The sequence below is a fragment of the Tetrao urogallus genome (genome assembly GCF_951394365.1).
Source record: "Tetrao urogallus genome assembly, chromosome: 3".
Classification (NCBI taxonomy): domain Eukaryota; kingdom Metazoa; phylum Chordata; class Aves; order Galliformes; family Phasianidae; genus Tetrao; species Tetrao urogallus.
In genome coordinates, this window is record NC_136815.1 from 21,017,117 (window position 1) to 21,038,659 (window position 21,543).

Here is a 21,543-nt window from a genome sequence, read left to right on the forward strand (position 1 = left end):
CGCGAGGGGGCGGCCCCAGGGTAGGCGGCGGTAGCGGTGGTTGCCTGAGAGGCCGGCGACGTCCGCGGCCGAGGGAGGGCGCGAGCCACGCTTAAAGGGCCAGCTGCGCGCGCCGGAAAAGTTGCGAGGAGTTGGGCGGGCGCCGGCCCTGCGCTACCCAGACGGCGGCCGGGGGACGGCGGCGGCATGGAGCAGGCAGCGCCCAAGAGGTAACGATCCCTCGGAACCTTTCCGCGGCCCCTTCCCCTCCCGGAAGCGAGCGCGGGGGGGCGAGGCCTGGCGGGGCCGGTGGGGGTCGGGCTGCGGGCGGGCGGGCTGAGCGCCCCGTTCTCTGCCGGCCCCCCGCGCCTCCGGGGGTGCTGAGGTGGGCTCGGAGTGGCTTTCCTGAAGTACGTACGCCAATCTTCGTTTTAACCTTCGTTTTATTGTTTTGATTTTTAATATTTGCCTTTTGTGTGTGAAGTAGGACGTGAAACCGTCAGCTTTCGCTGTAAATGTGCTGCTGTCATCTGAATGCATGGAATACCTAACAGTGTGGGTATGTTTAGGTGGAGCAGCCTTCTTGTGGTGCAGTTATGTGCTGTGCAGAGCAGAGCTGTGAGGCGTGCAGGCTGTATATAGTTTACATATATACTGGCTGTGTTAGCTCCAACTGTTTCACTTCCTGTTAGCTTATATTATGTAGTTACTATTTTTTCTTCTGCCAGGAGATAATGAACTTTTTTTTTTTTCTCGTGTAAACACAGTTGTTTATGTTCAGAGCCTTTGAAATTTCTTACAGTGACTTTCCAGGGCTCCAGAAGAGTGCTGTTGTGGAGCTGTGTCCTTCTTTCTCCCATGATATGTCAAGAAACATGTCTGCTGCTGAAATCCTTAGTGAAGAGTCAACTAGCAGTTGTTCTGCTGAGTGCCTTCATTGTAGTTTCAGATCCCAGATTCTCAGATTCCAGGCTGGATGTGGCTCTGGGCAGCCCGGTCTAGTGGTTGGTGACCCTGCCTGTGGCAGGGGAGTTGAAACTGGATGATCTTTGAGGTTCTTATCAACCCAGGCTATTTTATGATCCTAAACAAAAAGGTGTCTGGTTTCCATCGAATTTACATTGCACTCAACATGAAGGTCAGTTTTGTCTTTCTCCTAATTGAACATGTGAGAAGAATTACTCTAGGCATTACTTTGGTCTGATGATAAGCTTTGTGATGTTTGACATTGTTTTGTGATGAAGCTCCTTGCCCTGAGCTGGATATCTTGGCCCCTGTGCATTTCTGTGATGCACAATAAAGGAACTTGGGGGCAGGTTTTCATGTAGAAGCACCTTGGTGGGATTTTGTTGGCTGAATTAATTCCTACAACTGGTGCTAACATTGTTGACAATGTTTCCCACAAGCATGTTTTCTGCACTATTTCTTTTTCATACTTAAAAGACTTAGAAGAGAAGGCTTTAGCAGACGTTTTAAAGTTTGTCTGACACTTCAGGATATGCAGCTGAGGAAGGACAGGCCTGCAGTGTGATTTCAGATTGACAGTGCTCTGCACATTGAATGCAGGGAATAGGAGAAGCACCAGTAAGGATTTAGGAGAAGAAATGGGAATACCTGAGAAGTAATCAATATTACAGGCACCAGTGCAAAGCTTGGGATCTGGTTATATCAAAGGAGCGAAAAAAAAACTTGAAGTTAGCACAACCTGCAGCATTGTGTGCATTTCTTTATTTGGTTTTGTTTTGAAGAACTAGTTTTGCTCTCGCTTTATTACCTAGCTGTAAGCTTGTGGCTAGACTAATTGCTGTTGGTGAACTGTTTGAATCAGGAAGAACTAGAAAGCCGATATGGGAGCTTTTTAACTCCTGCATGTTCTTATCATAGTTTTTGAAGTTTTACTTTTGGAAGACTAAATATGATGGGAACTTAGTGGGTTTGTTTCTTGAAGAGAAGGGAAAATCATATAATTGCAGGGGTTAGAAGGGACTTCAAGACATCATCGAGTCCAAGCACCTGCAAAAGCAGTTCCCTACAGCGGATCGCACAGGTAGGTGTCCAGGCAGGTTCTGAGTATCTCCAGAAAAGGAGACTCCACAGCCTCTCTAGGCAAACTGTTCCAGTGCTCTGTTACACTCCTTGTAAAGAAGTTCTCCAGTATCTTTGTATGGAACTTCCTATGTTCATACTTCAGGCTATTCCGTGTCCTGTCATTACGCACCATTGAGAAGTACAGAAGTACTGGCCTCATCCATTCACCACCTACCCACCTCCTTTTAGAAGAATTGAATATTTTTTTCTCCATAAAATACTGCTTACAGCCTGCGTGCATATATCCTCTTCATCTGGTGTTTTTATCTTTTATTATTATAATGTATTTTTTTTACAGTTTTCTGATTGTTTGGTGTCCCCAAGTGTTCAGCTTAAGCCCCCCTTCTGCAAGTGCAGATGGAGTACAGATGACTTCTTGTGGGCTGCATGTTTTCGGTGCTTTCTTTGAATGCAGCGGTGACTTGGCATGGACACAGCACATTTTCTTGGAAAAGCAGATGGGATCACCAGGTGGCTTTGTGTCAGTGCCTGCTGTCCACAGGAGCAGCTTCTCCCTCTCCAGGAGAGGGACCTGTTGGGTGATGTGTGCTGTGTGAGCCATTTGTCTGAAGGCAGCAAGAATTTCACGCACACGTTTCAGAGCTTCTTAAAATCTCAGTTCTTTTGCAGGTGAAAGGCATTTATTCCCACTTTCCCTGTAAAGGAACACATGAAAATTCTGGGTAGATGTTTGCAAATTTCCAAAACAGGCTTTCAGAAGTTGCTGTGCTGGTGCCTCAGTGACAAATCAGGCCATTGTAGCTTTCAAATGGGAACGGTATCAAACTGGAAAGGTTTTCTTGATCAGTGTGGTGCAGCAGTAACTGAAGACTTCTGAGGAGTGGTTTCAGAATAATGGTTACTTCTTTTAAAAGAATAACTTAGGGTGGGCATTCTGATTTTATAGTTCAATAGTTGTCACAGTGTTTGATGCCAGGTGTTCCCTTGCATCTGAGTCTCGCATCTATTTCAGATGTGTTTTGTAGCTCCTTATTAATTCTAAAGTGAATGCTCTTCCTATAGTAGGTTACAAGAAGTGACTGACAGTTGTTTTAACTGCAGAGTTTGCCTTTGAGTTGTTTATAATTTGTCCCTGCTATTATCATTGCATTTTTCTGTTTATATTGACATGCTCATGTAACAGGAAATGGCTTGCTGGGAAAGGAGAGACTGAATTCTATCAAATACAAAGCTTTTAATCTTATTGGTCTCCTGCCCACCACTGCCAAGTGAAAGGCCTTGTAGCAGTCATGGAGAGCGTTAATTAAGGCTTTCTAGTAATTTGTCTTAACTCAGTCTAAATTTCACTAAAATACACCTGTTTTGTAGGAAGGGAAAAGCTTGCTTTTAAAGTATGAAATGTGTGTGGAAAAATATGTTGTTATTAACATTCGTATGGAGGGACATTAAGTTCATATGGACGTCTTGAAAATGGTAAGACGTGCAAATTTGCTTGGGTTTTATTGATAGAAAATGAAAGGTAAGTACACAGTATAGCAAGGTAAACTCTCTTAGACTTACTTCTATTTGTGTGAACAATGTAAAGCAATGTTAATATCTCAAGACTTTCACGTGCCAGTGCTATTTCTGATGACTGCAGTGATTTCTCTTGCTATCTTCCCTTGTGGTGCATCCGTGTAATTGATGGCCAGCCATTCTTTTTGAATGTTTCATCGTGCTGATTCTTCTGCAAAATAAACCACGTATTCATCTTTCTTGGAGTAGTTCTCCAGTTTTCCCTAACTCATGATGGTAATTGTTGGAGCTGTATCTTTAGTCTTGCTTTATTTTTCTGTTAGCGTTCAGTTTTTTACTTTTACTGTAATATCTACCTTCGTAACACATCACCAGTTTGTTCTATAAAATCTGTATGCTGTGACCATAGGACACTAAAATCATAGTTCTTTTTCAGGTGTTGATGGGAGAAAATCTCGCACTCTTTTAGGTCCCAGTTGAGATTTTTCTGATGTTTATGCTGGGAATGGTAGTCATGGGTATCTCTGGCTCAATCTTTTTCTTCCATTTAGTTGTTTTGTTGGAGTACTTCAATGAAGTTTGAGATTCTAGTCATGCTAGTAAGTATGGATGTTGTCTCCCATCACCTGGATTTATGGAAGTGAAATTCTTAGAGTGCATTTTTCTTCAAGAAGCCAGGCCTGATGCAGGGAGTCAAACCTGCTTGGAGTGAAAAAACCCTTCTGACAGCTCTTGTCCTAGACCTGCAATTGAGTCTGTCCTGCTGACTGCAGGAAGAGTTCTCCTTCTGGACATCCATTGAAATTTCCCATAATCACTACCTGATGCTTGTGGACTCCCTTCTGGGGTGATTTTCTCCCCAGTGTTTATAGTTACCATCTTGTTTAGGCTTTCTCACAGTTTATACATGTGACACCTGTATCCTGTGGCCAGAGTTTCTGTGTGGCTGATGTTCTACTTTAGCACTTGTAAAAGGAAGGGGCTTGGAAGGGAGAGAAATTGGAGCTTTTAATCTGATTAGTCTGTGCCCCCACCATAGCAGGGAGGCATTTTGTTGAGTGCATAGCATTGACTTGTAGTGTAGAACGCCTTAATGCTTCAGAAAAAGCAGTGATACTTCTCAAGTGTTGGGCTCAGTGTCATGTTGTTTGCCTTGTGCACAGAGGTGATGCTGTTAGGCTGGACAAATGGCAGGAATGGATGCACATGGGCTGATAATGAAGTCTCATATGTTTCTCCATCCATAGTTTTATTGCTTCTTTGTAAGACTGGCGATATTAACTCTTAATTAATGTTTCTAGCCCTTTTCTTCTTGTATTCTACCTTGTGCTTTACAGCCATAGAATCATAGAATTGCAAGGTTGGAAAGGACCTACAAGATCATCTAGTCCAACTGTCCTCCCACGACCATTGCTACCACAAGCTACTAAACCATATCTCGTAGCTCCTCATCCAGATGCCTCTTGACATGACAACTTCCATCTTCCTCCATGCTTCTCCCTAAGCTTTCAGAAGCACTCTCTGTGGCAGCCCTTTCAGGCTATATCATGTACTGCTGTTTAATGTTTTCTGTTTCTAGAAAGTCAGTAGAACTCCCAGCTTTTAAGCAGTTTGAGCCATTAAGATCTTCCTGTGGTTCAAAGAGCTGCAGCGTTAATACAACTGCCTGCATACCGGTCTGAGTGTCTGTACTCCTGCAGTATCTCTGTGAAGCACTGTGAAGTACTTTGAGCAGTGTATTTATTGATAACATTCTGAGATTAACATGTCTTTCTACCCCTAAGTGGGTTTGGTGTGTTTAGCTGTGCTGGTGTCCAGTTCTCTTTGGTCTGAGAACATTTGTCAGAGTTGAATAATGTGAAAATAAATTTAGAATTGCACTGTTTTTTTCAGTCTCCAAGGTGCCTTTGTTTTTGAGATATTGTGTGTTTTTTGTTTTTGGTGGTTTTGTTCAAGCATGGCCAGCTATAAGCTGTTTCTGTAGCTCTTGACAAGCAATGTACTGCCATTAGCGGTGCTGCTGAAAACCCTTTGTCACTGAGCATATCACAGAATCATAGAATCCTTTGGGTTGGAAGGGACCCTAAAAGGCTATCTGGTCCAACTCCCCTGCAGTGAGCAGGGACACCTACAGCTAGAGCAGGGCACTCAGAAGCCAGGCAGCCTCACCTTGAGCGTCTCCAAAAGTTGAAGAGGTTTTCCAATAACGTCAAGTTCTCTTCCATGAAGCAGGATTGATAAAACAGATACATCTAGAAGTAGGACATTTTTAAGACCTCTTCAGAATGTGCTTCAGAAAGTATACCCTCCTGCCTTTTTCCTATTTAGGAGAGCACTGTTCTTTGGAGCAGGTGAAATTGTTTTCTTCTGCATTTTTAGGGAAGGTCACTGTGGTGTTTGGTTTTTTCCTTACTACTAAAAAACTGCAGTCTTTGCTCTGCTCTCTTGAGTATGTCTTTTGTTGTGCAGCTCTTTGGTCAGGTAACAGACTCAGCAAATGGTCGTGTCTCATTTTTTGAGGCTCTGCTGATAGCGTTTCCGTTGGTGGCAGGCTAAGAATGATTCTAATAAATGTTCTTCTGTTAGCGCTGCCTTTGAGGATACAGATAACCTGTACAGAGTTTGGGGATAAGGGGGAAAGAATTTGAAACAAAAGAATCGAATGAATTATTTCTTTAATATTTTCCTGCCAAGTCTTCTTCCCTTCTGCTTTATTTATTTGGTTTGTTACTGCCTATATGCTTTCCTGTAGGACTTGATTCCATCTTCCTGCTTTCTGGTCTCTTAACAAGCAGAGAGAATGGAAAAAGAAAGCATAGCACCGTGTTCCTGTGTTTGATTTGTAGGCTGCTTTTGCAGACATTCTTTAGCTGCTCCCATCTGATTTTTCAGCTGTTTTCTCTCTATTCCTGCATTCTGCTCTACCTTCATAAGGGAGGTTTTTATTCTGCCTTCTGTCACACACTTTCCAGCTTCCTGCCTGTTCATTGTAGCTAACTGTGTGGGCTTTACTGCAGTTGAGCCACCTTGCTTTAGCAATGATGGGTACTCTTGCACTCATATTGCTGCTCCATCTGTCGCAGAGTTGCTTGCTATATAAATCTGTGTGTAGCACGTGCACACAGTTTGCTTCCCTTGTTTAACACTGCATTACTGTGCACTCATCCGTGTTCAATTTTTCCTCTTTACTTAGAGGATTAGTATTATGTGTCCCTTTTGACTTGGGAATTATTTTATCAACCACTTCATTTATTGAGTTATTCTTAGTTCTGTGAATCACAGAAATTTATCTTTTTATAAGAAGGAGTTGCTTTTGAATGCTGTTCTTATGTTATGCTTGCCAATCTGTTCTGTTTGTGTGCTCTTCCCTTTCCCTGTTTTGTATTCATTTCCAGTACATTGTCACAGGATAACATATTTTCCATGAGGTCTCAGTGATGTGCAGTGCTTCATAGCTTCTCTCCTCACCGTTTTCTCCTCCTGCATATGGAATTATTGGCTGTATCTAGCACTACAGCACCAGCTATTCTCAGCTTGTCTCCTACTTTAATAGTACCCTTGGCTACTATATAGAGTTAACTTGTTACTCCAGTCTTGTAGAAGAATTCCCTGTAACTTTCAGGATGAGAGATTTACACATTGCAGCCATGCAATCTCACTGCAATATCTGGGTGGTTATATTTGCCTGCAGTATGTTCAGTGTCAGCTTCATCAAAGGCTCGCAGCCAGGTGGTGGTTTTAGATCTGTGAGGCATCTGGGGGCTGGGGAAAGGCTGGGATAGTCTGTAAGGAACAAAGGCTGAATGGTGGGAGTGGGTTGGTGGTGCGGAGGTGACAGTGCAATGCAGAGCGATTTGAAACTGTGAAAGAAGGCTGGAGGGGAAAAGAACTGCACCAACAACTCTTCCAAGAGTTGGAAATGCAGTGTTTTGCTACATATATGTAGCTGAGGTGCTACCGAGTGCTTCCAGAGTCATCCTGGCTTTGGGTTCTGTGTTTAGCTTGATGTAATCCACTGGTTTACAAATGGCGTAATTTAAAAACTTTGGAAACTTCAGGTGGGTGAAGGGTTGGCTTATACTTTCATGGGCACTGGTGTGGGATACTTCTCTCGGTAATGACTGTATGTTTGCTGGCTTTTTGATGAAAGGTGTGCTTTGGTGTGTTCTTGAGCTGTTTCTGCTTTAGCAAAGGAAACAGATTAGGCAGTAAATTTGTCCCACGCTGCTTTGAGTTGAGCAAACATCAGTGAGAAAGCAATAATGACAAAAATAGACAATGCAACAGTACAGTACAGTTGTCCATGTTATAAGGCGGTTGATAGAATTCTGTTACTGTGTTCTAATTAGTCATTTTATTTTCATTGCAGTATATTTTTCCTTGTAATCCTTTTCTTACATCTGTTTACTTGTGTGAAAATTTCCTCTGAGTTCAGTGCTTCTCTTCCACGAAAAATAAGTGAGCTTTGTCTTTTTTCTAGCAAACTGAAAAAGCTCAGTGAAGACAGTTTAACTAAGCAGCCTGAGGAGGTCTTCGATGTTCTGGAGAAACTTGGTGAAGGGTAAGTGCAGCTATTTATGAGGGGATGGGATGAGAGGAAGGCAGTATATGAAGCATGTGTTAGAATATTAAGTAACAGAGAGAATGACTGTAAATTTCCTAAGGAGTGCCTTCTCTAGGCAACTTTTGATAATAAGGCAAATGAGTGAGCTTCCATGCTTCCCCAAATCTACTTATGTGCTTTTGCTGTCCCTCAGTTATGAAGTCAAAGACATTTGTGCTTGCATGAAAATGAGGTGTGCTACACCTTGTCAAAGATTTGGTATTTGAATGCACACCTTTGCTGAGATCCTGATAGAAATGAAATATTGGAAGCCTGAGAAAAACCTCAAACTTTTGCTGCATGAACACATGACTTCTGCATACTAGAAATGAGAGGCAACTTATCTTGTAAGAAAAATAACGTTTTGAATCCCTCTTTTAGGTCTTATGGTAGCGTGTTTAAAGCAATACACAAAGAGTCTGGACAAGTCGTAGCAATTAAGCAGGTCCCTGTGGAGTCTGACCTTCAAGAAATAATTAAAGAAATCTCTATAATGCAGCAATGTGACAGGTAGGTGTATCAGTTCTCCTCCCATTCTAAGACTTAAGTGAAAATGTATTTATATTTGTAATGTTTTGTTAATACAGCTGAAATATAGGCAGCTGCCAGCTTTTTTATGTGGAAAATTAAAGCAGTCTGTGTTGAACAGTCTGTGTAAAGGAACTGCTCTGAAGAATGACTCCTATCCTTAGCTTGAGCTGAAGGAAGTATACAGGTAGTGTACCTCATAGAGACTGTTAAATGAAAGAAGTACTTACATTTGCTTAGAATTCTCCATGCCTGCTTTGTTTTACTTGCATTGGCAAGCCCAGAGGCTAATATTTCCTGTATACCTGCTTAGGCCATGTGAATTCTGAATTACCTGTTTCTGAAGACCAATAAGGACATTCTTAGAGCAAAATTAATAGCTGCCCATGAACTTTCAAACTGGTGTTCTGTCATCAGCTTTTCCACACAGAAACACGCCTTTGATAAGTTAGCAATTTTCTAATGGTTTTGAAAGTTGGTTCCCTTACTCTTGCTGAAAAACAGTGTGTCTTTAGTATGGTGTGAATGGAGGCCTCAGCATCAAGTGTTGGCAAGAATGCAGAAATTTATTTCTTTTTACCCCCCTCTCTTTAAAGTTACTGATAATTTTTGTCTTTTCTATTTTTGGGTTAATCTTAAGATGGTGGTTACAACTTTTCAGTCAGATTTGCTGGTGAGTTTATTCATGGCTGATCAGCGTTACGAGAATACTGTTCGCAACTTGAAGTTTAATTCTTGTTGGGAGAAACTTTTTTCTTTAAAATATTGATTGCTCTTGTCACTAACTTAGTGAACTGTACTGCAGCAATAGGTCTGTTGTTTCTCAGTTGTTCTTGCTTTTGTGCTGTGGTGGTGTTGAAGTTGTCTTTAAATAGGGAAAGAGGAGAAAGCCCTTATTTGGTGGTAGTAGATGAGGATGGGCTTTCTTTGTGTTTTCTAAGTCAGTTGAAAGGAAAAGCCTGGCTTGTATAGCTAACTAGGACAAGGCTATAAGTAAACGTGAACAGTGTTTTGAGACTGAGTAGCTTTTGCTGTCTTGATTATCTTGTACTGATCAGTATGAATACACTATTTTCATTAATAGCTAGCTGCTAACTTTCACAAGACAGTCACAAAAATCAGTGGGTTTTGTCAGAAGTAATAGCAACTTTCCTAACTCAAGGAATTGAAAAGGAGCAAGATCACCAGAAGCTTGTGATGTGTATGGCAGTATCTTTGGCATTTCATTAATTGGTCAAATTTATTGTTCTAGCAAGGTATCAGTTAAACTAACTGCAGCTTTAAAATGTATTTGATCACAGTTGCATTTTGGCTGTTCGTCTTTTCCAAACTAATTTTTAACAGTATTTGTGCTGCTTTTTTTCCTTCTTTTTCCATTCAGAATTCATATGTTTAATTATTATCTTTTTTCCTTTCTGTCTAGCCCCTATGTTGTCAAGTATTATGGCAGCTATTTTAAGAACACTGATCTATGGATTGTTATGGAATATTGTGGAGCTGGATCTGTTTCAGACATAATTAGACTTCGTAATAAAACGGTGAGTTTTATTCAAAAATGTGTAACATTTATTAACATTAAACTGTGAATTACGATTAGAAGGTTGAATAAAAGAGATGTGAGACAAGGTTTTGGCTGATGCCAAGAGATATACTTTGGCCTTGATTGTGCAGTTGCTCTGGCTGCGTGTTTATTCATTTTTCCTTGGTGTGTGATTGTAAGTAGTAAAAAATGCATCTTGAAATGTGAAAGTCCTGTAAGCTTTGTGAAAATTACTGCTGTGTAAAAGGCAAAACTGTATGTCTTCTTCCACCTGACAGCCTGTCAGCAGGCCATTTAGCATAAGCATGACATGAAAGCTAGCTCAATATTGACTTGCTCCTACTCAGTAATTAGGGAGCATGAAGAGTAATTGTTATTGTTCAGAGAATGAGAGTGGAAAGGCATACTAGTTAGGGAATGTGAGAGAGAACCAAAAGGCAGAGTTGTTAGGAGGAGTTGCTGTGGGCTTATGAGAGCTATAATGAAGAGGAGGATGCAGACCTATAAGGAACAGGTTTTGGTCTGTTTCCCCTTTCTTCCCCCCCTGCTTTCCCCCCCCCCCCCAAACTGTTTATTTTAAGGTTCTGTTGTAGATGTCCAATAATCTTTAGTTGCTTTAAGGATCTCCAATGATGGCCTGTAATAAAAGATATTCATTTAACTGACATCTACTGTGAGATAACACTCTGATTTTTAGCTTTCTACATGTTGTCAGTATACTTGTACCACACATGAGTGGGTGAAGAAAAAGAAGAGAGTGTTTAGGCTTAGAGAGGGGGGAAAAAAGGTTATAAGGGAAGATGGAATTGGATTTGTTAGGAAGTAACGTCCAGTATAGAGGGAGCCTTGATGGAAAAGATGGAGCACATCAGGGCTGCTGTGTTGAACTGATGACTGTGGAAAAATAAAAAACAGGAGACTGCATGGATCAAATTCCTCCATCTTTTGTAACTCCTGTTCTTACAGTTTTTTGTTATACATGGGTTAGGAGAGTCCCCTGCCCAAGCTCTGCTCCATCAGGGACACCCAGAGGAGGGAACCTGGGCCCATGTCCAGGCTGCATTTGAGAAGCTCCAAGGAGGAAACTCTGCAGCCTGCTTGGGCAGTCTGTGCCAGTGCTTGGTCACCGTCTTGGTAAACAAGTGTTTCCTGATGTTCAGAGGCAACCTCCTGTGTTTCAGTTTGTGCACACTGCCTCTTGTCCTGGTACTGGGTACCACTGTATGGAGCCGGGCTCCATCTTCTCTGTGTTCTGTCTTCTCTGTACCCTGTTATGAGATATTTATGGACATCAGTGAGATCCTCCTGAACCTCTTTTTCTCCAAGCTCTCTCACTCTCTCACCACAAGAGAGGTGCTCCAGATCCTTCAGCATCTTGGTGATCCTGTGTTGGACTCTTTTCACTGAGCTCCCCAGTACATGAGAGACCTGGATGCAGAGTTAAACCTGGTAATCCAGGTGCAACCTCACCAATGCTGAGTAGAGAGAAAAGTTCACTTCTCTTGACTTGCTGGTAATACTTTGCCTAATGCAACTCAGGTTACTACTTGCCTTCTTTGTGGCCTGGGCATGTTGCTGACTCGTTCAGTGTGGTGTCCCTGGGACCCCCAGGCCTTTCTCTGCAGAGCTGCTTTCCAGTTGTGTGCCCCTAATGTGTGCTGGTGCTTGGGGCTGTTTCTCACCAGATGTGTGACTTTACACTTCTTGCTGAAGTAGGTGAGGTTTCTGTCAGCCCATTTCTCCAGCCTGCTGAGGTGGCAGCCTTTGGTGAATCAGCCATTCCTGTCAGTTTCAAGTATCTGCAGGGGTATGTGGCAGGGGGGACATGGTAGAAAGTTTAGAAAACCACGAGTGGCACAGAGCGAATAAAACGTGCTTGTGTACTGTTTGGTAAAAAACAACAACAACAACAAAGGATCACTTGTTTAAACTGAAAGCAAACAATTTTTCTCCGCTTGTGGAAATTTTTTCTGTGTCCTCTGTGTAGATGTAGAAGATCTTATAGGTTTTAACTTGGTTTTTTAAGAGCTGAACCAGACCAAGGAAAAATGACTACTGTAGAATGTGAATATTTAAATATCTGGTGCAGGAAATTCGTATCTTTGCTTACAGAAAGGTGAAACAGATGGTTACCACTGTTTATATGTTTTTCCATCCTGTAGGCCACTCAAGAAGAAAGACTGCCAGGCTACATAGAACTTTTATTCTCCCTTAGAATACTGGGTGTTCTGGTACATAGAGTAAGAAAAAGTACAGATGGAATAGGCTTGCAGGATCTTTGGGCTTATTTGAATTCTATTGCTCTACTTCCACAGACGTTTCATTAATAATTTTAGCATCTCTATCTTACATGGAACAAATTCTGAAATTTGAATATCGGTGAGTACTTGTTCTGTAGATACTGGAGAGGGTTGCCATTCAGTCTTCTTTGTTGTATTGTTAAATACAGAAAGTATTCAGTATTCAGTGTTCTGCCTGCCGAAGGCAGTTCAGATGGACAATTGCTGTTGTATCTGTGCACTGAATTTGAAACCCAAAAACTTGCTTGAATTTGCATGTCTTAATGAATGTTTTTGTATGGTGATCTTGTGGAAAATATTCTTGTCACAAGAACAAAGAACTTGAAGTGGCTCAGTTTCTCCTGGCAGGCATACATGTTGGTGGTCTATCAGTTGTTACATGAATCTATCAGCCTGTGCCCTTGTACTGTGAGAGCAAGAATTTGACTCTGCAATTTGTGTGTTCTTTAAAGTATTCATTCTTCTACAGGTTAAACTTAAACACGAGTCAGTTTCTTTCTGTTGTGCCTAGAGTCAGAAGTAGTTGCTTGAATTTGCTTAAATGCCTTATTTTAAAATTACTTTTCACTTTGCAATTCTTTTTGACCTCCCTGGCCACAGTCTCAGGCCAGTTCAGTAAACCACTGTACTACTTTTCTTATAAAATTAGCTTTAATTGTTTATATTGTAATTAACAGTACCTGAAAAAGTTTCTTAGTAACTCTAAGCTGGGGCATGTTCCATTCTGTAAGTTAAGAAAAAAAATGAAATCACTTAAAAAAAAAAAAAAAAAAAAAAAATTAAAAAAAAAAAAATTGAGAAACAAACACATAATTTATACTCTTAGTTTTCTGAAAGGGTGATCAGATCACCCAGACTACTTTGTAGATATATATTTTTTTTAATTACATAAATGAGGCTTGAAGTCTTTCAGCTTTCTATTGCTCACCTCAATTTCTTTTTCTTTAACGAAAACAAGAAGTGATTTTATTGTATTTTTGTTTTTGGAAGAAAAGAGAAGCATTGTTGCTTGGAGGTGGGGAGGGAATTGATTCTCATTTTGTCAGAATGCATATTGAATAGCCTCAGGCACCTGGGGGCATGTGTTCTTTAATTTCCCTCAGCTGTCAAATGAAGACTATGGCTGAACCAAAGAGGAGTTTTTCTATTTCTCCATGTTGAATTAGAAAGGAATTGAGGAAGAGAGACTTGAAGTACAGAAGAACCCTTATTTTACTGCAGTAATTATTTAAAAATAAGAAAAATAAGTCATAGGAAAAAGTAGGAGTCTCCTCATGTTTGGAGAGGAGACCTGATTAAGCGTATGTTCTTCCCTCCAGATCTAGGAATTCCCCAGATCTTCATTTTTCTGTAGCTGTGTTTCTTTTCTTAAAGTTTTCTCCTTTTACTAGAAAGTGAACAGTACTGTGCTTTGCTCTACTGGATAAGAAATGAGGAAAGCAGAACAAAAGTAAGCTCTAACTGGTTGGTAACCTGAGTGGTACAGCTGATACACTAGAGGGAAGGGATGCCATCCAGAAGGACCTGGAGAGGCTTGGGAGGCAGGCCCTGTAAAGTTCAGCAAGGCCAAGTGCAAGGTCCTGCACCTGGGTTGGAGTAATCCCAAACAGATAGAGAATTGATGGAGAATATCTTGAGAGCAGCCCTGAGAAAAAAGGATTGGAGGTGTCAGTTGGTGAAAGACTTGACATGAGCCGTCAGTGTGTGCTTGCAGCCCGGAAGGCCAACCGTATCCTGGGTTGCATCAAGAGAAGCGTGACAGCAGGTCAACAGAGGTGATAATGCCCCTGTGCTCTGCTCTTGTGAGACCCTGCCTGGAGTACTGCGTCCAGTCCTGGGGCCCCTGACATGAGAAGGACATGGAGCTGTTGGAGCGAGTCCAGAGGAGTGCAGCGAAGATGATCGGAGGGCTGCAGCATCTCCCCTACGGAGACAGGCTGAGAAAGATGGGGCTCTTCAGCCTGGAGAAGAGTAGGCTCCAGAGGGACCTTATAACAGCCTTCCAGTACCCGAGGGGAGTCTACAGGAAAGTTGAGGAGGGACTTTTTGGAAGGGCACGTGGTGATAGGACAGGGGGAAATTGTTTTAAACCGGAAGAGGGCAGATTTAAGCTAGAGATTAGGAAGAAATTCCTTACTGTGAGGGTGGTGAGACACTGGAACAGGTTGCCCAGCAAGGTGGTGAATGCCTGCTCCTGAAAGCATTCAAGGCAAGGCTGGATGGGCTGTGGGCAACCTGGTCTAATGGGAGGTGTCCCTGCCTATAGCAGGGGGTTGGAACTAGATGTTCAGTATAATACCTTCAGAAGTTGAGAAGGTTTGGAACGAGGACTGGCCACGTGGCATCCTGTGATGCGTCTGCAGTGTGAAACATTGTCTTCCCCTGTTTTCAACAAGACTCAGTTTATGATGTTAATCATGATCACTCAGTGAGGAATCATATACTCTAGTAAAATACTGTATAACTGGTTATCTTGTATATATTTGCCAAAATACTGAAGTTGCTCTGAAGACAGTTATTTTCACTCAGATTTCTGACCTTCGTCTTCCCATTAAAATAAATGCTGGTATTAACTAGTTGTATATATTGCTATGAATATATACAAATCACGTTTAAAGAGATCTAGCTTCCTAGATGATTTCTGTAGTTTCCACCTAGATTGCTTTTAGGTAGCTGCCTGAGACCTTTGAGATCCATTTTATGAGCAATCTTAACATTACTGGTAAGCGTATAATATTAAAATGCTTAGCATCAGGTAATTCATTGGTTTGCTTATTTCTTTAAAATATGCTTCTTGGAAGAAAAATTACAGAATGCTATTTCAGTTCTAATGGCAGCATTTGCTGGACTCTGTACTAATATGTTCCAATAGTATATGTACTGTATAGTTTATACACCTGTGCTTCAGTCAGAGAATCATAGAATCACCAAGGTTGGAAAAGACCTAAAAGATCATCCAGTCCAACTGCCCACCTCTTACCAACAGCTCCCACTAAACCATGCCCTCAACACAGCATCCAGCCTTTCCTTGAACACCCCCAGGCTCGGTGACTCCACCACCTCCCTGGGCAGCCCATTCCAGTGCCTGACCACCCTTTCTGAAAAGTAATACTTCCTAATGTCCAGCCTGAATCTTCCCTGCCGTAGCTTGAAGCCATTCCCTCTGGTCCTATCACTAATGACACGAGAGAAGAGGCCGACCCCCAGCTCACTACAACCTCCCTTCAGGAAGTTATAGAGAGCAATGAGGTCTCCCCTGAGCCTCCTCTTCTCCAGGCTGAACATTCCCAGTTCCTTCAGCCTCTCCTCATATGGCCTGTGTTCCAGACCCCTCACCAGCTTTGTTGCCCTCCTTTGAACACGTTCCAGGGCCTCAATATCTTTCTTGCAGTGAGGGGCCCAAAACTGGACACAGTACTCGAGGTGCGGCCTCACTAGTGCTGAATCTAGGGGAAGATAGGTAACCATTCAAATGAATTTTTAATCAGGACAGTTCTCTTTTGATACCCCATATACACCTGCCATCACAAAACAGTCATATGTCTGTTGTAATAATGGAGAAATTATCCTTATTCCCTCTTCACAGTGCAGTGAACTACCCTCTTTGAGCTTGAAATCACTTTGCATTGTTCTGTCACCACAGACCCTACTAAGGTGTTTATCCCATCCTTTCCTGTAGCTCCTCTTTAGATACTGAAAGGCAGCTATCAGGTTTCTTTGAGAGATAGTGAAGAAGGAGGTGAACAGTGTGGCACTGTTTTGAAAATAGTGGTTTGGAAAGGACCTCTGAAAGTGGTCTAGTCTAATTTCTGGCTCCAAGGAAGGTAAACTTTGAAGCTCAGTTAAGTTGATAATGACGCTGTCCAGCTGAATTTTGAAAAATCTGTGAAGGTGAAGACCTTGATGGAAGTTCAGCTGTCTCTCTCCCTCCATTCCTCTTTCTCTAAGCTGCCTTTCCATCCACTTTCACCATTGTTTTCTTCAGTTTTTTTCGTCAAATAAACTGGAATTTTCTTTGTGGCAACTTGTAACTGCTGTCTGTTCTGCTGTTTCCTCACAATTTTCTGTGGTGTGTATGTTCTGTTTTTATTTCTTTTTTTTTTTAAACCACACTTCCTTTACTTGAAAACTGAATTGAACTATCCACCTCTTCTTCAGACCAGACAACTGAGGTTTGTTAACTTGTACTCAAGCCCCCAGAGAGCTCAATGGTCCACTGCTGGACTTTTACCAATTTGTCAGCAATTTTTTTTAAGAGTAGCCTGCAACTGTGCTTACTGTTCCAGATTTGGCTTTCCAAGTGCTGAATGAAAAGGAATATTTATTTGCCGTAATTTGCCGACTGTGTTTTCCTATTGAAGCTTGCGACACCACGAGCCTGTGCTGCTGTGTGGGTGTATCACTGACTCGTGTTCATGCTGGCCCTGTTGCCTATCCTGACCCTTTCCTGCAGTGATCCTACCAGCCCCACTGGTCAGTAGCCCATACTATTGCATGGTATAAGGTTTGTGCGTTACAAGTATAGGACTTCGCCTTTGAACTTCACAAGTTTGCTGTCAGCTTCACTTCTTCAGTTTGTTGAGCTGCTGCTGAGTAGCAGCTCTGCCTTTTAGAGCAGTGGCAACTTCTTCTGTTTCTTGTCACCCATGGACATGATGAGGGTGTGTTCTAGCTCACTGTCTACGTTGTTAATGAGGATCTTAGAATATTTGTCCTAAAATCAACCCCTGAGAAGTATCATTTGCTGGCTGTTATTTAAACTTTGCAGCACCACTGAGCCCTGTAGTTGTTTATCTTCACCTGCTCCATGAGTCCTCAGTTCAGCTGAAAAAAAGAGATGTGAGTGTCAACAACTTTCATGAAGTCAAAGTAAATTACATCCACAGTTGTCTTTTAGTCCTTCTAGAAAAGCGGCCATGTTAGTTTGGTATGACATCTCTTTAGTAAAATTGTGCTGTTTGTTTCTGGTCACCTTGTTACTTCCTTTCTGCCTAGAGTATAACTTATCTGAGGATTTTGTCCTGGAGAGTGAGGATAAGTTGGTCAGCCTGTAATTTCTCAAATCTTTATTCCGTCCCTGTTTGAATATGGTTCATGAGGGATCTCCTCTACTTGCTTTAGTTTCTTAAAGATGGTAGAAAGTGCCACTGTGTTGGTACTAGCCAGCTCCTCAGTACCTCCTATTCAAACAGAATGACAGAATAACCGAAGTCGGCACAGATCTCTGGAGCCATCAGGTCCAACCCTGCTGAAGCAGGTTTACCTGGAACAAGGTGCACAGGCCCATATCTCTAGATGGCTTCTGAAGATCTTCGAGGAGTGGACTCAACAGCCTTGGGGCAGCTTGTGCCAGTGCTTTCTAACTTGTCCTAACTCATTCCAACTTGCTGCTAGGCAGAGAGAACTGAGATCCAGAGAAACCTTAATAAAGGTGGAGGCAGAAATGATATCTAGAACCTTTCCTGCACCTCTTGTCAACAGAGTGCCACCTTCTTTATTAATAGACCAACATTTTCCTTGAGCTTTTTTCCTGCGTATAGACAAATAGAAGCTTTTTGTTTGCTGTCCTGTGTATTTCTGTACGTTTTCAAACCCAGTCTAAGCATAGCCTTACTAATGCAGCTCCTTAGTACCCAGGCAGTGCTTTACTTGTGTTTTGTGATCTGTTTGTGCTTCTGTCTCTAATACTTCAATTTATGTACTTCAGCTCAATCAGAAATTCACTGTTCCTTCAAGATAGCCTCCTGCTAGACTTGCTCAGTATCTTGTACATCTGGATGGATTGTTTTTCTGCTTTGAGGAGGTTGCCCTTGATGTTCAACCAGCTCTCCAAGGTTCCATTAACCTTCAGGGCAGCATGCCCTGGGATCCCATCTTAATTCCTTTAATAAGCCTAGATTTTCTATCTGAAATCTGGTTCTGCTGCGTGCTTCTGTGACTTGCCTCTTTACCTTAACCTCTACCATCTAATAGTCACCACCAAAGCTGCTGCAGGCTGACATCCCTGCTCCCTTCCTTGCTCATGATTAGCTGATCCTGTGGAATGCCTGCTGTAAGTGGTTGTAAAATGAGTAATGCTCTGGTGGTGTTATCAAGCATGCTAAAAGGTGGTGATCTGCAGATGCATCTGCTCAAGGCAGAAGCTGCCTTCTCTGTCAAGGTCAAGAAAATCACCACATTGCCTCTCATTCACATTGTGCACATGGCTCAATGTTTCTCCAGTGGTAGAGAGGCTCTGTACTGTTCTGCACTAGTTCCAGGATTGTCAGCATCTGGTTAGCCAGTTCAGTACTTCATAGATGTGTTTCGGCAAACTGGAACTCGATAGTGAAGAGTAAGGCCTGAAGAATTCAACTTACATATTCAGATCAGTTCTTTATCTCTCTTTGCCTGCTAATTAGTGCCAGCTGATATTGAGCACCTGACAGTAGGAGATGCACGAGGTTTCCTGAAATAGTTTTCTCTTATTATTCTCATAATTTTCTGTTGCTGCTGGGCAATATTAATATTCAAACTACAGCTGGAACTGTAGTTATATCCCCTGCAGTTCAAATTGCTGTTTTACTAGCAATGTGTTGAATTACTATTTTAAACATGTTAATTTGAGAAAACAAGATCTGTTGCCTAATATATTCAAGAAACATTACAGAGGTTTTGCTATTGGGACTGCATCGTCGGAAACTCAAATCTGAAGAGCACCCATTCACTTGAGCAGTGTGATTGTTGTAAATAGGCACCGTTACATCTATTATTTCATATTTTCCTTGTGATTATATGTGCAGAGTGGCTTAGGCTTATTAGGAAGAATAGTCATTGCTGCATCTCATCCTTCACTGTATGATCCGGTGCCTTGAGGTCCCTTCCAATCCAAGCCATTCTGCAATTCTAAGTTCTACTTCTGTAAAATTGACAGTTCTCCTATAGTAGCGAGTTCTTACTCCTTTCATTGCCATGATATTGTGGTATGCTCTTAGTTATGGTATAGGAAGAAGAAGGGATTATGTCCCTTAGTTTGAGCAGTTACTCCAAGACTTAGAGCAAACCATGTTTGCTTACAGAATTTAGATGTCTTATGTGGTATCTCACTCAAGATGTAGGCTGGGAATTTTATTTGAAGAACGCTGTCTTCACACAGTATGCAGAACTACTTAGAAAAGAACTCAAAGGTAATTGCTCAGAGAGTGATGGTCAGATAGTACTGGCTTCAGTAAAGTATAACCCCATTGATGTTTGTAGCAGTCAGATTGGGAACCAGATTCAAATGCTGGATCCAGAGTAGAGCAGCAATGATAACAACTATTTTTTTGTCTCTGAAGCTATCTGCCTTATTTGAAGGTTAATTTGTGTTACAAGCAGGAAAGGTGTCTCAATAACTGTCCTCTTTTCTCCCCTTCTTATTTGCTTATGTCCCCCATCCAGCCTTAACTTCACAAAAATGGAGGAGAGGTATGTGATCGGGTGAGATTGGTGGTGTCTGATCTTACAGATTCTTCTGGGGGAAAGATTGGTTATCCATGCCTCCTTCATTTGCCATGGGAGTGGACCTACCCAGTGTGCTTGATCTAATCAGTCTGTTGAGATGCAGTGATCTGATACTTCCAGGCCTCACGTGCATGTATGACTTAGTGTAAAAAGAGCAGCTGGGAAAGGACGTAGGCAGTTAAAGCAATTGAGCTGAACCATTTCTATGGGGCCCTCAGGAAGAAGAGTGATTGACTGTGAGCAGAGAGACTGGTTAGATGAGTTGTCTCAACAGCTGCATGGATTAGGTAGTGTGTGATTGGCTGTTTAAATGCACCCTTACGTCTCCCTTGTGTGTGGCATCCATGGCCAGTTAGACAGAAATATGTGCATAAGTTGTGATCTGATTTGCCCCGTACTTTTTTTAAGGTTTTTAAAGATTGGCTTCATTATTTGTTCTTTTATGTAGGCTATCGAGTTGCTGACCTTTATTTTTCTCCTTCATTTTGATGTCTGACTTGCATGTGACTTTAATGATGAAGAAGATATCTGGGCATGTTCTCTTAAACCCACGTGGTCTTTACATCCAGTGGCTTTATGCCATTACATTAATGCCAGGCAGACATGTCAAGGTTCCAGGCCATCCTCTGAGCAATGTGTCTCATGGCTGTGTATGAGTTATACTGTTCTTGATTGTGTGCTTGCTCGTTGTCTAGCAGCTGTTATTCTATTCTCATCAATGCTTGGATTTGAAGTTGCTTCATGGCTGACTCATGCTTAGAGGGCAGCACCAACACACCAAAGGAACATGGCCTACAGAATTAGAGCTAGCTGAAGATACCAAGGAGGTGGATGAAAATCTGGGCACAACTAGACATCAGAAGTGAAGCAGAAAGATGATGACTGAATTTACATGAAGCTGCAAGTTACAGAGTATGCTATGCTGATGGAAGAATGGTGCTGTATAGAAGCTCAGAATTGAAGTAAATCAACTGTTTTAACAGGAAACATAATATCCTTGTGGCCTGATCAAGGAACAGTGCACTATAGGAACTGTACATCTGGACCAGGATAGCAACATTTACTTTGATGTATTCCTAGCATTAAGGTATTACATAGTTTCGTTTTAATTGTACTGTAGTATTTGCCAGTGGCACCAATTGTGTATCAGCATTGAACTACTATTAGAACCAGAGAGTGCTTGGTATTAGTGGATAGCAGGTTGTTTGCTGTGATAAGGCATGTCGTGGGCTCATTCAGTCCTTTGCAGTTTCCTTTGCTTCCTTTGGAAGTCATTCATGGAAACACAGGCACTACATAATCTACAGCATGCTTTCTTGTTTTGGTGAGGGTGACTCAAATGGCCGCACCTCGAGTATTGTGTTCAGTTTTGGGCCCCTCACTACAAGAAGGACATTGAGGCCCTGGAGCATGTCCAGAGAAGGACAGCAAAACTGGTGAGGGGTCTGGAGCACAAGTCTTATGAGGAAGCTGGGATTGTTCAGTCTGGAGAAGAGGAGGCTCAGGGGAGACCTCACTGCACTCTACAGCTTCCTGAAGGGAGGTTG

The 21,543-nt window shown here is 42.0% G+C and overlaps 1 protein-coding gene across 1 annotated transcript in view; it reads left to right on the forward strand.

Annotated features, from left to right (window-relative positions):
• STK3 (serine/threonine kinase 3) overlaps nt 1–21,543 on the forward strand; it is a gene marked incomplete at both ends in the record, with an annotated part of 147,876 nt that overhangs the window by 17,400 nt on the left and 108,933 nt on the right. Inside the window, 3 exon segments of the mRNA XM_079533394.1 lie at nt 8,024–8,104; nt 8,528–8,656; nt 10,098–10,212. Of these exon segments, the coding sequence (XP_079389520.1) occupies nt 8,024–8,104; nt 8,528–8,656; nt 10,098–10,212 (325 nt within the window).